This window comes from Callospermophilus lateralis, chromosome 15, assembly GCF_048772815.1.
Source record: "Callospermophilus lateralis isolate mCalLat2 chromosome 15, mCalLat2.hap1, whole genome shotgun sequence".
Classification (NCBI taxonomy): domain Eukaryota; kingdom Metazoa; phylum Chordata; class Mammalia; order Rodentia; family Sciuridae; genus Callospermophilus; species Callospermophilus lateralis.
Genome location: NC_135319.1, coordinates 60918438 through 60932717, shown reverse-complemented (window position 1 = coordinate 60932717; position 14280 = coordinate 60918438). Strand labels below are relative to the sequence as shown.

Sequence of the window (14280 nt, the reverse complement as noted above, 5' to 3'; positions counted from 1 at the left end):
AGATTGATGTGGAATGCTGTAATGCCAGGGACACACAGAACAAGAAGCAGAGAAGAGAGAGAGCGGTGTGTCCTCTCAGTTTCCCACATGGAGTCAGTTCAGAAACACACATGGAAGAGGAAATGTGAAGAACTCTCTGGAGGAAAATTGAAGGCAATCTAAGGATTGTTTTACAAGAATAAAAATCTTTGCTTGGGGAATACTCCTTGGGTTGAAATGAAAATATTTGTGAAACGTGATGTCATGTGTTTACCCTGTTCTGCTTTACTGAAGGGGAAAGTCGAGATGACATTGGAGGTCCTCAACGAGAAGGAGGCAGACGAGAGGCCAGCTGGGAAGGGGCGGGATGAACCCAACATGAACCCCAAGCTGGACCCACCCAAGTGAGAGGCCCTCTTTGTTCTCCTGGTTGTCTGATCCCCAAACACCTGTGGTTTGAAAGCCCCCCTTCTAATTCTGAATGGAATAGATTAGCTGTTGTCCTAATTCTGTAGTTGAAAGTGGGCCTTGGAGTGGGGGGTGCAGAGAGGTGGGCGATCTGGCTGCATTTTAACTGTTCTCCTTCCCCACAAACCAAAGCTCCGTGTCCTCAGCATGTTAGGAGGCCCTACAGGGTCCCTAACAGGGTCAGCCCGACAGAGTCAGCCAACTACAGAGAATAGCATCCTTTCCTGGCTTTTATAAAGGTTCTGAGTTATTCCTGAAACTGTGTTATGCTCTGAGGCAAATCAGTCCCTCCCGAATTGGGTGGGTGATACTCTATTTCTGCATTTCAGCCGACCCGAGACCTCCTTCCTCTGGTTCACAAACCCTTGCAAGACCATGCGGTTCATCGTGTGGCGCCGGTTTAAGTGGGTCATCATCGGCCTGCTCCTCCTGCTCATCCTGCTGCTCTTCCTGGCTGTGCTCCTGTACTCCTTGCCGGTAGGAGGCCCCGACCTCTTGTCTCGGCTCTGTGTGGGGGTGGACTGGGCCTGGGCATCTGACTCTGTGTCTGCCTGGACCACTGTTTAGAACAATGGGCCCCTGAGCAGTTCTAGTGTCGGGACGCTTCTGCTTCTGGAAAATCTAAAGTGAAGTGTCCAGTGACTAGAATTGCATTCTTAGGGCTTCACAAATCACAGGCAGAACTTTATGGTCTCGGGGAAAAGAAAAAAAAAAAAAAAAATTGACTGAGAATTGGAGGAGAAAGCACTTGGGACTTCATATCGCGTTTATCTGGCACCTGGGCAGTGTTTCCAGCTAACCTTCCTACCTTCAAGCTTTATGGTTCTAAACCACCCTGCACCCTAACTCCTTGCCCTGGTATTTGAGGATCCCCAATCCTGACTTATTAAGGTCCCTTTACAGACCCCATACTCTATATAGCCACGTAGTTGATCCCAAATATTTATTGCACTTACCTATCTGGATCCCTTTTCCCAGTTTGTCTATCCAAATCTCATTCTCTAAAGCCCACATCACATATAAGCTCTCCTTAAATTTCACATAATCACCCTAGTGATAAATGGTACAAGAGTTAGCCATGTGCATAGTAGTTGCACCTTCATTCCTCCACTCAGGGAATTATTGAGCATCTACTGTAGCCTAAGAGTTAGGATGTAGAGGTAACCAAGGCATGATTTCTGCCCATGAGCACTCCATACCCTGGGATCAACCAGGCACATGATCAAGTGCCGCAGTCTTTTGCTGGGCACAAATCACGAGTCTCCACACAGCTTGTAGATTCAAACAGCAATTCTTTATTCCCGAACTCACACCGGCTGTCTACAAACACGCTCTGGGGGAATCCACGTTCTCTGCCCAAATCCCCTCTCTCAAATCCACTCCTGCCTAAATCCACCCCGCATGGGCTTCTGTCTCTCAAAATATACTGTCTGACCTAAGCACTCAAGAGGAACTCAGCAGCAGGATACGCCCTATTCTAAAGGGGGAACACCCTACTCTCCTATTATGCTAAACTTCCCTATTCTAAAGGGGGAACACCCTACTCTCCTATTATGCTAAACTTCCCTATTCTAAAGGGGGAACACCCTAAACACGGATCCTGCCCTGGTCCTTGAGCAAGGTCACCTTTCAGAAGTCCTTCCACTAGACAGCATGGGAGTAAGCTGGCAAGGAATTTGTCATACCTACTTGGCTGATGGCTCCCAGCATCTCCCCCCTTCTGATTAATTAAACAACAAGTAATGTGGCTTAAGGACCGTGCCTGGTAGGTTGTCCAGTTCAACATATGGCTCTTACCCGTCATCGGAAAACTGACCTTTAGGTAACTGACCTTTAGGCGTCAGCCTCCTGTCTTAGGTTGATACCATTGCAACTGGATCATACCCGTCACTGACTACCGGTCCAGCATACAGCCATACTTGTGGATAGGTCTATGCACCAGTGGGGGGGTGAGGTTCTTTGCCTCACCTCTGTTGGCCCCCAAATTTGGCCTTGGTGCCAGTGGGGGAGTGAGGTTAATGTGGCTTAAGGACCGCGCCTGGTAGGTTGTCCAATTCAACATATGGTTCTTACCCGTCATCGGAAAACTGACCTTTAGGCAACTGACCTTTAGGCGTCAGCCTCCTGTCTTAGGTTGATACCATTGCAATTGGATCATACCCGTCACTGACTGCCGGTCCAGCATATAGCCATTGGCCCCCAAATTTAGACCATCACTAGCAGAAGGGAGGAGGATACAGAAATGCCACGACACCAAGCCAATTGACAGTTCCTTTGGAAAAATTGCATCATTGGTGACACCATCAGCAAAGATCACTGGTGACACCATCAGCAAAGATATGCCAGCATTACCACAATTTGCTGCACTAAACGTAGTTACATAGTCCAGGCAAGTTCTGTAAGCAGTTCAAAGGGGAGGAATCTATTAATCTGTCCGTCTCTTCCCAAAGTCCGTTTCCTCCCAAAGTAAGTTGACTCCTTGATTGAGCATACTTGTTGAGTTATATTCATTGGGATGAAGATAGGAATTCTGGCAATGATGCTAAAAAGACATTAACCTGAAAAGAATTATTAAATATAATGAAAAGGAAAGGTGAAAGTAAACAAACAGATCTGTTAACCTACTTAAAAAACAATCCTTAACAGCTGTTTACCTGATTTAAATTAGTAAACAAGCAGATCTGTTAACCACCTTTAAAAACAATCCTTAACAGCTGTTTACCTAATTTAAATTAAACCATTTAAATCACGTGAATAAAAAAAAATAATAATTTGGATCCATTTTCTCATGAGCGCTCCTCATATATGAAATATGGACATACGCACACACAGACATATAACACAAAACACAAATGTGCAAACAAACGTACAACACATAAGATAATAATAAAGGCCTTGTAGCTTTACCTAGGTGAAATCTCCATTGCAATGTTTAAAAACTCTATAGTCAAAAAATAAAACTGATCAGAAAAACATTAACCTAGGTTTGTATGAGCTCAAAAAATAAAAATAGAACCTTATGATGTGGAAAAATGCAATAATAAAATAGATATTGAAAAAAGCATCCTGGTTAATCACAGTCGCAGATGTAAGAATGGCCAAGCTGGAGTTCTGGATATCAGCTGTTATGGATTTGAGTCAAATTATCTTCTTTTTGATCTGTAGAAATTGCTTTAGTTAGTCTTTCTGGAATCCAAATCGGCTGCTGTTCTCCCTGTGGAAACACACAAACAGAGCCCCGACTCCAGACAATCACTGGGTCTGGACCTTTCCATTGTCCTGTTAGAATATCTTTCCAAAGAACTTTAGGCTTATGCACATTTTTTGGATACATATGCCTTTCCGCAGCACTAAGTCCTGATGAATCCAAATTTAAAAAGTTTAGAGTAAAAAGCGTTATTTTAAGTTTATCTTTGGGGGATATATACCCCTTTCCAATTCCCTCTTTTTGTTTTAGTAAGTACGTTTTAATAGTTTGATGAGCTCTTTCAACTATGCCTTGTCCCTGTGGATTGTATGGAATTCCTGTTATATGAGTAATACCAAATGATGAGCAAAATTGTTTAAAAGAGGTAGAGGTATAGCCAGGACCGTTATCAGTTTTTAACTGTTTAGGAACACCCACAGTGGCAAAATTTTGTAAGCAATGAGCTATAACATCTTTAGTTTTTTCTCCGGCATGAAGGGAGCCCATCAAAAATCCGGAAGAAGTATCAACTGTAACATGTAAATATTTTAATTTTCCAAATTCTGGCAAGTGTGTGACGTCCATCTGCCAAATATGGTTAGGTATCAGTCCTCTAGGATTGACTCCAAGATTAACTTGTGGTAAAAGGGTCACACAATTTTGACATTGTTTTATTATATGTCTGGCTTGTTCCTTAGTTATTTTAAAACGCTTTTGTAAAGTATTAGCATTAACATGGAATTTTTTATGAAAATTCGTAGCTTCTTCTAGTGTAGAGAAAATATGTATGTCATGTGTAGTTTTATCTGCTAAATCATTGCCCAAACTAAGGGCTCCAGGCAATCCTGTATGTGCTCTAATATGTCCTATAAAGAATGGATCTTTTCTGTCCCAGATTAGACTTTGTATAGTGGAAAACAAAGAGAAAACAGTAGAAGAAGGGGAAATCCTACCAGCATCTTCAAGAGATACTATAGCATTAACTACATACTGACTATCAGAAAATAAATTAAATACAGAATCTTTAAACATTGAAAAGGCTTGTAATACTGCATTAAGCTCTACCTTTTGAGCTGATTGTTTGGGTACTAAAAATGTAAAAGTTTGATCAGGGGTAACTACTGCTGCTGTACCATTATTTGACCCATCAGTGAATATATTTGGAGCGTTCATGATAGGGGTTTTTCTTGTCATTTTTGGAAAAACTACAGGATGCTTAGACCAAAAAGACAACAAAGGATTAGATGGTAAGTGATTATCAAATGAAACATTAGATTTACACATGATTATTGCCCAAGTATTTAACTCATTAGCTAACTCATCAATTTGATCCATAGTATATGGAGTAATAATTTTATTGGGAGAAATTCCAAACACTCCCTTTGCTGCTTTTATTCCTTTGAGTATTAATTGTCCTACAGCCTCAGGATACCTAGTAAGAATAGTGTTAGGAGAATAAGATAAATGTATCCACAATAATGGACCTTCTTGCCAAAATACTCCTGTAGGAATATTTTTTGTTGGTAGTACAATAAATAATAAAGGCAAACTTATATCAATTCTATCCAAATGTATATTTTCCATATATGTTTCAATAATTTTCAATGCCTTTCTTGCTTCAGGAGTTAACATGCGAGGTGAGTTTGGATCTGATGGACCTTTTAGAATATCAAATAAAGGTCCCAACTCTCCTGTTGGTATGCCTAGATAAGGCCTTATCCAATTTATGTCTCCCAATAACTTTTGAAAGTCGTTAAGTGACTTGAGTTGATCTACTCGTATTTGAATTTTTGGTGGACGGACCATGGTTGAGGATAATAGAACTCCTAAATAATTAATTGGAAAATTTAATTGTACTTTATCTATTGCTATCTCTAGATTATAATTTTTTAATAAGTTTGTAAGTGTGGCATAACATTCCAGCAATATGTTTTTATCTTTATGTGCCAATAATACATCATCCATATAGTGAAATATTTGTAGTTCAGGATTTTGATTTCTAAGTGGCTGGATTGCTTTATTAACATATATTTGACACATAGTTGGACTGTTAGCCATCCCTTGAGGGAGTACTTTCCATTCATATCTCTGATCAGGACCTTCATGATTTAATGCAGGGATAGTAAATGCAAAACGTGGACTATCCTCGGGATGAATTGGAATTGAAAAAAAACAATCTTTAATATCTATGGCTAAAACATGCCAGGTTTTTGGCAAAGCAGACAATTGAGGAATCCCTGATTGAGCAGGTCCCATAATAACCATTTCATTATTAATGGCTCTTAAATCTTGCAATAATCTCCATTTACCAGATTTCTTTTTAATAACAAAAATGGGAGTATTATGGGGAGATATGGAAGGTTGTATATGTCCTTCCGCTAATTGTTGTTTGACCAGATCATGGGCTACTTGTATCTTTTCTTTAGTCAGGGGCCACTGAGGAACCCACACTGGTCTTTCTGATTTCCAAGTAATTTTGATTGTCTCAGTGGCCCTTTCTGAAAATCCAACCCATGTCTGTCTGTTCCTTGATCTATTTGAATTGGTGCTGCTATACCTTGTCCTTGTTTTCCTAATCTTTTTTCTTTCCTAAAACCTTGTCTAGCCCTAGTAGTGGGCGCATTAGGATTGATGTTATTTGTTAACGTCAAACCTAATTGATCTAGGACATCTCGTCCCCATAAATTTATAGGAAGATGATCCAATACATAGGGCTGTATAGTTCCCTCACAACCTTCAGGATCCTTCCAATCTAATATCATTGCACTTCTATGGGGATTAGTAGCCACTCCTAGGCCTCGAAGCGTTTGAGTGGCTTGTTGTAATGGCCAATGTTTTGGCCATTCCTTACTAGATATGATGCTAAGGTCTGCACCTGTGTCCAGTAGCCCATTAAAGTCGTGTCCTTGAATATTTAGTTTTAACATTGGGCGAGAATCTAAATTTAAAGACAACATAGCCCAATCTACACCTGTGGAGCCTAATCCCCTGGAACCTCTTTCTACACTATGACTAGGAAATTTATTATGTAGGCTGGGTATTATTAACAACTGTGCTATTCTGTCTCCAGGTGAAATTACTGATATACCTCTTGGAGAACTAGCTATAATTTTTATTTCACCTACATAATCGGGATCAATTACCCCGGGACTTATCATAAGTCCTTTTAATGTAGATGAACTACGTCCCAATAATAAGCCTACTGTCCCTTGGGGAAGAGGTCCTTTTATTCCTGTGGGAATGATTTGAATTCCCATCTCTGGAGTTAGTACTGCTCTGGCAGAGGCGCAGATGTCCAACCCTGCGCTCCCTCGGGTTTGTCTGATGAGGGATTTAATGGACAATGTGTCCTGGGCACTACTCTGATGGTGTTGCTGGGTTCCTCCACTGCCCCGTATATTTGTGGTTGTGGGCCCCGGAGCATTGGGCCCGGCTGTCCGTTTTTTGGCAACGGAGCCTGATGCCTTTCTCCACGGTATCGTGGGTAAATACCTGGTCCTTTTCCGTTTTTTGGTAAGGGAGTACCCTCTATGGTAGTTTGAGAACGGCATTCATTAGCCCAATGTCTCCCTCTACGGCATCGTGGGCAAATACCCGGTATTCTATTTCTTTGATACCTAGTTTTGTTAAATCCTCCTCCTATGGGGCAACTCCTTTTAAAATGTCCTGTTTGTTCACAATCATAGCATGTTTTTGGCCTGGTATCTAAAGCCTGTTGTACTGCAGCTGCCAAGACTTGCCCTTGTTCATTAATATCTCTACATAATTTAATATATGTGTTTAAATCTTCATGTCTCCATGGTCTAATAACCTCTCTGCAGCAACGATTTGCTTGGTCATAAGCCAGTTGTTTTATTAATGGCATTGCTTGTTCCGTATCCCCAAATATTTTGGTAGCCGTTTGAATTAGCCTATCTACAAAGTCAGCGTAAGGTTCATTAGCTCTCTGTATTACCTTAGATAGCTGACCTTGTAAATCTCCATGTCCTTGTAAAGTCTTCCATGCCCTAACTGCGTCTGCAGCAATTTGTGTATATATAGCAGGATCATATTCAATTTGCTGCCGTTGACCCTCATAAGGTCCTTTTCCTAGCAGCATTTCTAAATTTCTTTGAGGGTAACCGGCTGCTGCATTTCTCCTAGCTGTCTCTGCACAAAATTCCTCATTGGCAACCTTCCATAACAAATATTGTCCTCCATTTAGCACAGATTTACACATGCTAGCCCAATCTGCTGGCGTCATGTCCAAGTTAGTAATGGACTCGACCATGCTCACCGTGAAGGGAGCTTGGGGACCATAGGTTGTTACAGCCTCCTTTAACTGCTTCACTGTTTTAAAATCTAAAGCACGATGAATTCGCTGCCCTCCTACCTGTTCAAGTACAGGGCATGCTAATCTTTGAGGTCCTGTCTCAGGATCCCATTTATCAACTACGGGGTTTGAGGGCCACTCAGCTGTCTCTATCGGTGGGGCTGTTGGTTGAATTAAACCCTCTTGTGATAAAACGGAGTTAGTAACAGCCTCCTGTTGTGGCCTTTTTCCTAACAACCCCTTTTCCTTTAAATTTTCTTCCTCTGTCTGACTAGCTGGAGAGACCTTCTCTTTTGCTTGATCTAAAATGTCTTTCACCATGTTCTGAACCTCTAACAATTTACTTAACATCTTTTCAGTTTGTTTTAATCTACTATAAAGATAACGCAACCCAATAAGATAACACAAAACAAAACCGAAACTGAATGAAGCAAAAACAGAATAAAAAATCGTTGTATCAATTTTCTCTTCCTCAGGGCCGACAAACTTCAAACCTTTAGTCAACCATTTTTTCCAGTTTGCCTGAGAAATTTCTAGGGATAGGCAGCTTGAAAGAAAAACAAAATAAATCAAAAGAAGAACACATTGTTTTCTGAAATGGTCACCCATTCTCTCGCCTTCCCTCAGGGGCGAGCAATCTCACTTACCTCCAAGTTTCAGACGTTCCGCGTACGAGCCACCAAATGCCGCAGTCTTTTGCTGGGCACAAATCACGAGTCTCCACACAGCTTGTAGATTCAAACAGCAATTCTTTATTCCCGAACTCACACCGGCTGTCTACAAACACGCTCTGGGGGAATCCACGTTCTCTGCCCAAATCCCCTCTCTCAAATCCACTCCTGCCTAAATCCACCCCGCATGGGCTTCTGTCTCTCAAAATATACTGTCTGACCTAAGCACTCAAGAGGAACTCAGCAGCAGGATACGCCCTATTCTAAAGGGGGAACACCCTACTCTCCTATTATGCTAAACTTCCCTATTCTAAAGGGGGAACACCCTACTCTCCTATTATGCTAAACTTCCCTATTCTAAAGGGGGAACACCCTAAACACGGATCCTGCCCTGGTCCTTGAGCAAGGTCACCTTTCAGAAGTCCTTCCACTAGACAGCATGGGAGTAAGCTGGCAAGGAATTTGTCATACCTACTTGGCTGATGGCTCCCAGCAATCAAGTACATTCCTGTGGGAAGCAAGCTGTTATTGAGCAAATGACCACAAGGAGCCCATTGCTGAGGACATTTTCATCAAGGGGGAGGAAAGTGGCATTTTAAACTCAGTTTGGTGAATGGTAAAGGAATGGTCCAGGCAGAGGAAATCATGGGCAGCAGCAAGGTACGAGGCACTGATAGCCGAGAAGACATTCAAAAACTCTTGCTCCAATTCATATTAATCACATTACACATGATTTTGTGTTTAGTTACGTAGTCCTACAGGCACAGTAGGACTGTTTGTTTCAGTGTTGGGGATCAAACCCAGGGCCCTGCACATACCAGGCACCCCCTCTACCTTGAGCTATGCTCCAGTCCAGAAGCAGCTTTATGTTTTCATTGCTCCCATATAATACTTCCATTTGCCAGTTGTAGAAAGTCCAGTCCATCTTCTTCCTGACTTATATTCTATGGACGTAGACCAGTGGGGGTAGGGTGTTGTTCCCTCAGAGGACATTTGGCAAGCTCTGGAACCACTTTGGGTGTCATAATTGAGGGGATTTTCTGGCATTTAGTATGGAGAGACCAGGGATGCTGCTGAACGTCTTGCAGGGCACAATAAGTCCCACTGCAAAGAGCCATCTGATCCTGAATATGAATAGTGCCAGGACGGAGAGATCTTAACTTAAATGTGTTTTTAAAATTTATTTAACATTTCAGATATATAAAAGCTATATAACATTTCATATAAATATATACACACACACAAACGTACTCTTTTATGTGCTGTTTCTATTTCCTTTCTAGAACTATTTATCAATGAAAATCGTAAAGCCAAATGTTTAATAAAAGTGAAGACAACTTCTCACGAGTCCTCCAGCAACGAGGGAATCCTGTCTCCACTTACGGACCAAATCTGCATCTGATTTGGTTGGTGGCAGAAGCTCCAGCCTAGCAGCAACCTACACTACTTGACCACACTAAATCCTGGAAAGTCAGGCCAACGAGCAACATTTTTACCTTGTTACCTTTCAAAGTATTAAAAGTTATATTTTCTAAAGTTTTAATCATATTTTTCAGAGTATTTTTCAAGGTGGCTGGTTCCATTTTATGTGTCCTCCATTCCATGATTCAAGTTTTGGAAATTGCTGGAATGGAATTTGAAAATTTCTATATCTTGACATCATAGACTTCTTATCTGTAATCAGGAAAAAAGACTGCATTATAAAAACAGCTAGAATAGAGTAATTCTTACTTATGTCACAAACCATTGTTATGATATTTTGTATGAATAAACATCATGAGACTCTCTTCAATCTCTGTGATGAATGCAAATAAAACTATTTCACTTTTTACACTTAGCTGTTTGTTCTATCTGTGGGCCAAGCTGGGAAGGAGGAAGTTTCTAGCCCAGTGGTCTCAGTGGACCAAATGCCACGGCACACCACTTGACCTTAAACCCTTGGTAAAATGTGCTGCAAAATTTTGGCCAGTGGGTCCAACTGAGGCTAATATAATATATAATAAAATCTAACACTTATTAAAGGTTCTTAATCAGGGCATAGCATCATTGTAAGTTGATGTTTATTAACTCAATTGGATCCTCAAGGTAATCCTACAAATTTAGGAAACATAATTAAACCCATGTTATAATTGTTTTGTTTTTGTTGTTGTTGTTGTTGTTTTGCATGCAAAGCAAGCACTCTACCAACTGAGCTATATATGCCCAGCCCAGTTTTGTTTTGTTTTTTTAAATGAAGCACAAAGAATTTAAGTAACTTGCCCAAGGTCGCACAACCAATAAGTGATAGAGCTGAGATTTGAACCCAGGTACTCTGGATTCTTCTTCTCAACATCTCTTAACCACAATAGTGTCTCCTCAGAGGGAGATTAAGAGAAACATAGAGTTGAGGTGCTTAGATAATGAGTGACAGAAGCAGCACAATGTGACTCCCTGCCAGCACCAAAGACAGCCAGCATGCTTGTGAGACCGTTGTTTGTTGATTAACATATTAAGAGACCAGGGTGAGATCAGAAAATGGTTCTATTTAAACAGCAACGTAGGACGGAGGGGAGCAAGAAATGGTGTGATACCCATGATGCTTTTAGACCATTTTAAACTAACTGATACTACAAAGGCGACTATGTTGGCATTATTACTAAGGTGTTGCACTTTTTTTTTTTTTTTTTCCACTTGGAGGATCAAACCCAGGGCTTCATGTATGGTAGGCAAGTTAGGCAAGTGTTCTGTCACTGAGCCACATCCCCAGTCCATGTTTCTGATATTTTAATTCCCTTCAGTGTTTTGCCAAAAATCCTAGCAAAGCGTGTTCAGTCACAAAGATGTTGAAAGCCAGGTACAGGGATACTCACGTGTAATTCCAAAGATGAGTCAGAAGGTTGCAAATTTGAGGCCAGCCTGAGCAATTTAACAAGACACTCAGGTTGGGGAGACCCTGTCTCAAAATAAATAATGAAAAGGACTGGGGATGTAGCTCAGTGGTAAAGTGACCCTGGGTTCAATTACAATACCAAAACAAAAACAAACAAAAAATTTAAAGACACAGCCCTAACTGAACTTTGTACCCTCCTTCCAATGAGTCTGCTCATATCATCCACCTGCATGGAGCATAACCTTCAACTTCATATCTTAACTTCACATCAGAACTCCTGCTCTCCTTGCAGTTCCATTCAAATATCACCTTCTCCTTGACACTTCTTAGGTTCCAAAGTGATCCTTCAAACTCAGAAGTGGACAAAACAGTATAGCCTTTCTAGAGAAATATGAATATTAAAAGCCTTAAAAACACTGGATGTGAGAGTGCACGCCTGTATTCCTAGCAATCTGGGAGATTGAGGCAGGAGGATTGCAAGTTCAAGGCCAGTCTGAGCAACTTAATGAGACCCTGTCTCAAAATGAAGAATAAAAATGTTCATGTACACAGGGAAAGATCGAATATATGGTAAAAATAACATGCATTGGTGCAAGAATGAAAAAACATCACTTTTTCTAGTGGTTTTTTGTTTTGTTTGTTTTGGTCCTTGGGTTTGAACTCAGGGGTACTCCATCACTGAGCCACCTCCCCAGTCCTATTTTATATTTTATTTAAATATAAGTTGCTTAGCACCTCGCTGTTGCTGAGGCTGGCTTTGAACTCGCAACTCTCCTGTCTCAGCCTTTCGAGCCACTGGGATTACAGGCTTGTTCCACCACACCAGGCCACTTTTTCTAGTTTTGTTACTGGCATAGGAAAATGCTGGTGTATGAGCAATAAAAAAAGAAAATACAAATTTACATTAAATAAGGACCCAAATGTGTGTATGTATGTAAAGAAATGCATCAAAATAGTAGAGATACAAAGAGTTTATGCAAAATTTGTATTTGTGCGTATTTAGGTAATAAATTATAAATGTTAGTCAACATCGGAGAGTCACTTTTTTTCCTGTAAAACTATGAACTCAAGTTTGACAAACATTGCTATCCTTTGTTTCACCTGGTGAAATATGGCTCATCTTCACAACTGATGTAAGATCCTTAAGGACAGAAGTAACGCTTGTGAAATCTGCACACGAGGGCGTCACAGAGTAGCAGACTTGGCTTTGCTTCCTGGGCCACGCCTTAGACTCATCCAGCACATGAGCGATATCATGCTACCTCAACCGATTGAGGTGAGGACTAAATGGAATCCCTTACATAAAATGTCTTTACCAATATGGAAGGTCAGGAGGTGCTCAATATGAGGTAGCTTTAGGTGTGACATGAGACTCCGTAAAGTCAGATGTCTTTGTTCCAAAAGCAGAACTAAGAACAGGTTTTTTGGGGTTTTTTTGTTTTTGTTTTTTTTTTCCCCTCTAACCAGGTGAACCTTTAACAGGAAACAGGATCACTAGATTGGAGGAAAGCAAAAGCCAGATAAAAGTCTGTCTCCTACCTTCCCAAGACCCAAAAGAAGGAAGAAGGATCCCAAGTTCAGGGGGTAGGAAAAGAGCTCTTAGCCAGGCACAGTGGTGCACACCTGTAATCAATCCCAGAGGCTCTGGAGGCTGAAGCAGGAGGATTGAAGGTTGGAAGCCAGCCTCAGCAATTTAGCAAGACTGGAAGCAACCTAGTGAGACCCTGATTCAAAATTTAATTTTTTTTTAAAGGGCTGGGGATGCTGCTCAGTGGTTAAGTACCCCGAGTTTAATTCCTATATCAAAAACAGAAAAGAAAAGAAAATGGTCAGCTTTTGCCACTACAGGCCCTGCTGTGCAGGTTCCCAGGGGTTCGGTGGGAGCAGACACTGTCATTGTTCTAATGGAGCAGAAGGTATATGTCCTGTTTGTTACTTTGGACTATTCCAATAGACCTATTATGGGGCTGACTGGAAGACACTCTGGTTCTTGTTAAGAAGGGCCAGCTACCCACAGGTGATGCCCCAGGCATCCATATCCTTCCAGCCTTTTCAAGTCGCATTGTACCTATACCCACATTACTACTCTCTAACAACATCCATCATTGTGCTTAGACCTTACCTGAAGATCTGCAGCTTACCATTCATTTAGGTGACATTCTAAGGATGAAAGGGAGACAGTATTTTTTTTTAATTGGCATTTTTTTTTTTTTTTTTTTTTTTTAGAGCAAAAGTAACTTCACAAAAGAGCACTGTTCCAGGCCAGGATATCATTTGAAATTTTTCACCATGGGTACAGCACTGACACAGACCAATCAGAATGGATGCTTCAACACATCACAATAGATAAAGGCTATTAAAAATGAAACAAAACAAAAACCTTGAACGACCATGTCAGTATGTGCAGGCTGAATCTTAGCCTTCGTTCTAGGGAGCCCTGCCAATAGGCTCTCCACAGTTTCTCACTCAAGAAACAGCTGCTGAGTGGGTGAAGGAATGGCTGAAGAGTCTTTTCCTTCGTTGTCTTCACTGTTACCTAAATGGAATCCATGAGTGTCTATCCTTTGATAAAGGGCAGCAAAGCTCTGTTAGGAATGAAATATTTCCATGCAGAACATTGAGCTGGGCTTTCTGGATACACCTCCACCCCCTCTTCTCCCCCAGAAAAAGCTTCATCTTGTCAAAGGATAATGGTCCCTCAATTGAGGTTGTAAGCTGCCTGGTGACCTATAAATGATAGCTAAAAGCTGGAACTAATCATAGTCCAGTCAGATTGTTGCTTCACTATGAATTA

General features: G+C 41.1%; 1 protein-coding gene across 2 annotated transcripts in view; it reads left to right on the top strand.

Annotated features, from left to right (window-relative positions):
• Window positions 1-10450, top strand: part of Myof (myoferlin) — a 156330-nt gene extending 145880 nt beyond the window's left edge. For both annotated transcript variants that reach the window (XM_076835349.1, XM_076835348.1), the window contains 3 exons: window positions 274-383; window positions 777-924; window positions 9901-10450. In XM_076835349.1, coding sequence (XP_076691464.1) covers window positions 274-383; window positions 777-924; window positions 9901-9939 — 297 coding nt within the window. In that variant the 3' untranslated portion in view covers window positions 9940-10450. The remainder of the gene's footprint in view (window positions 1-273; window positions 384-776; window positions 925-9900) is intronic.
• Window positions 10451-14280: the final 3830 nt, after the last annotated feature.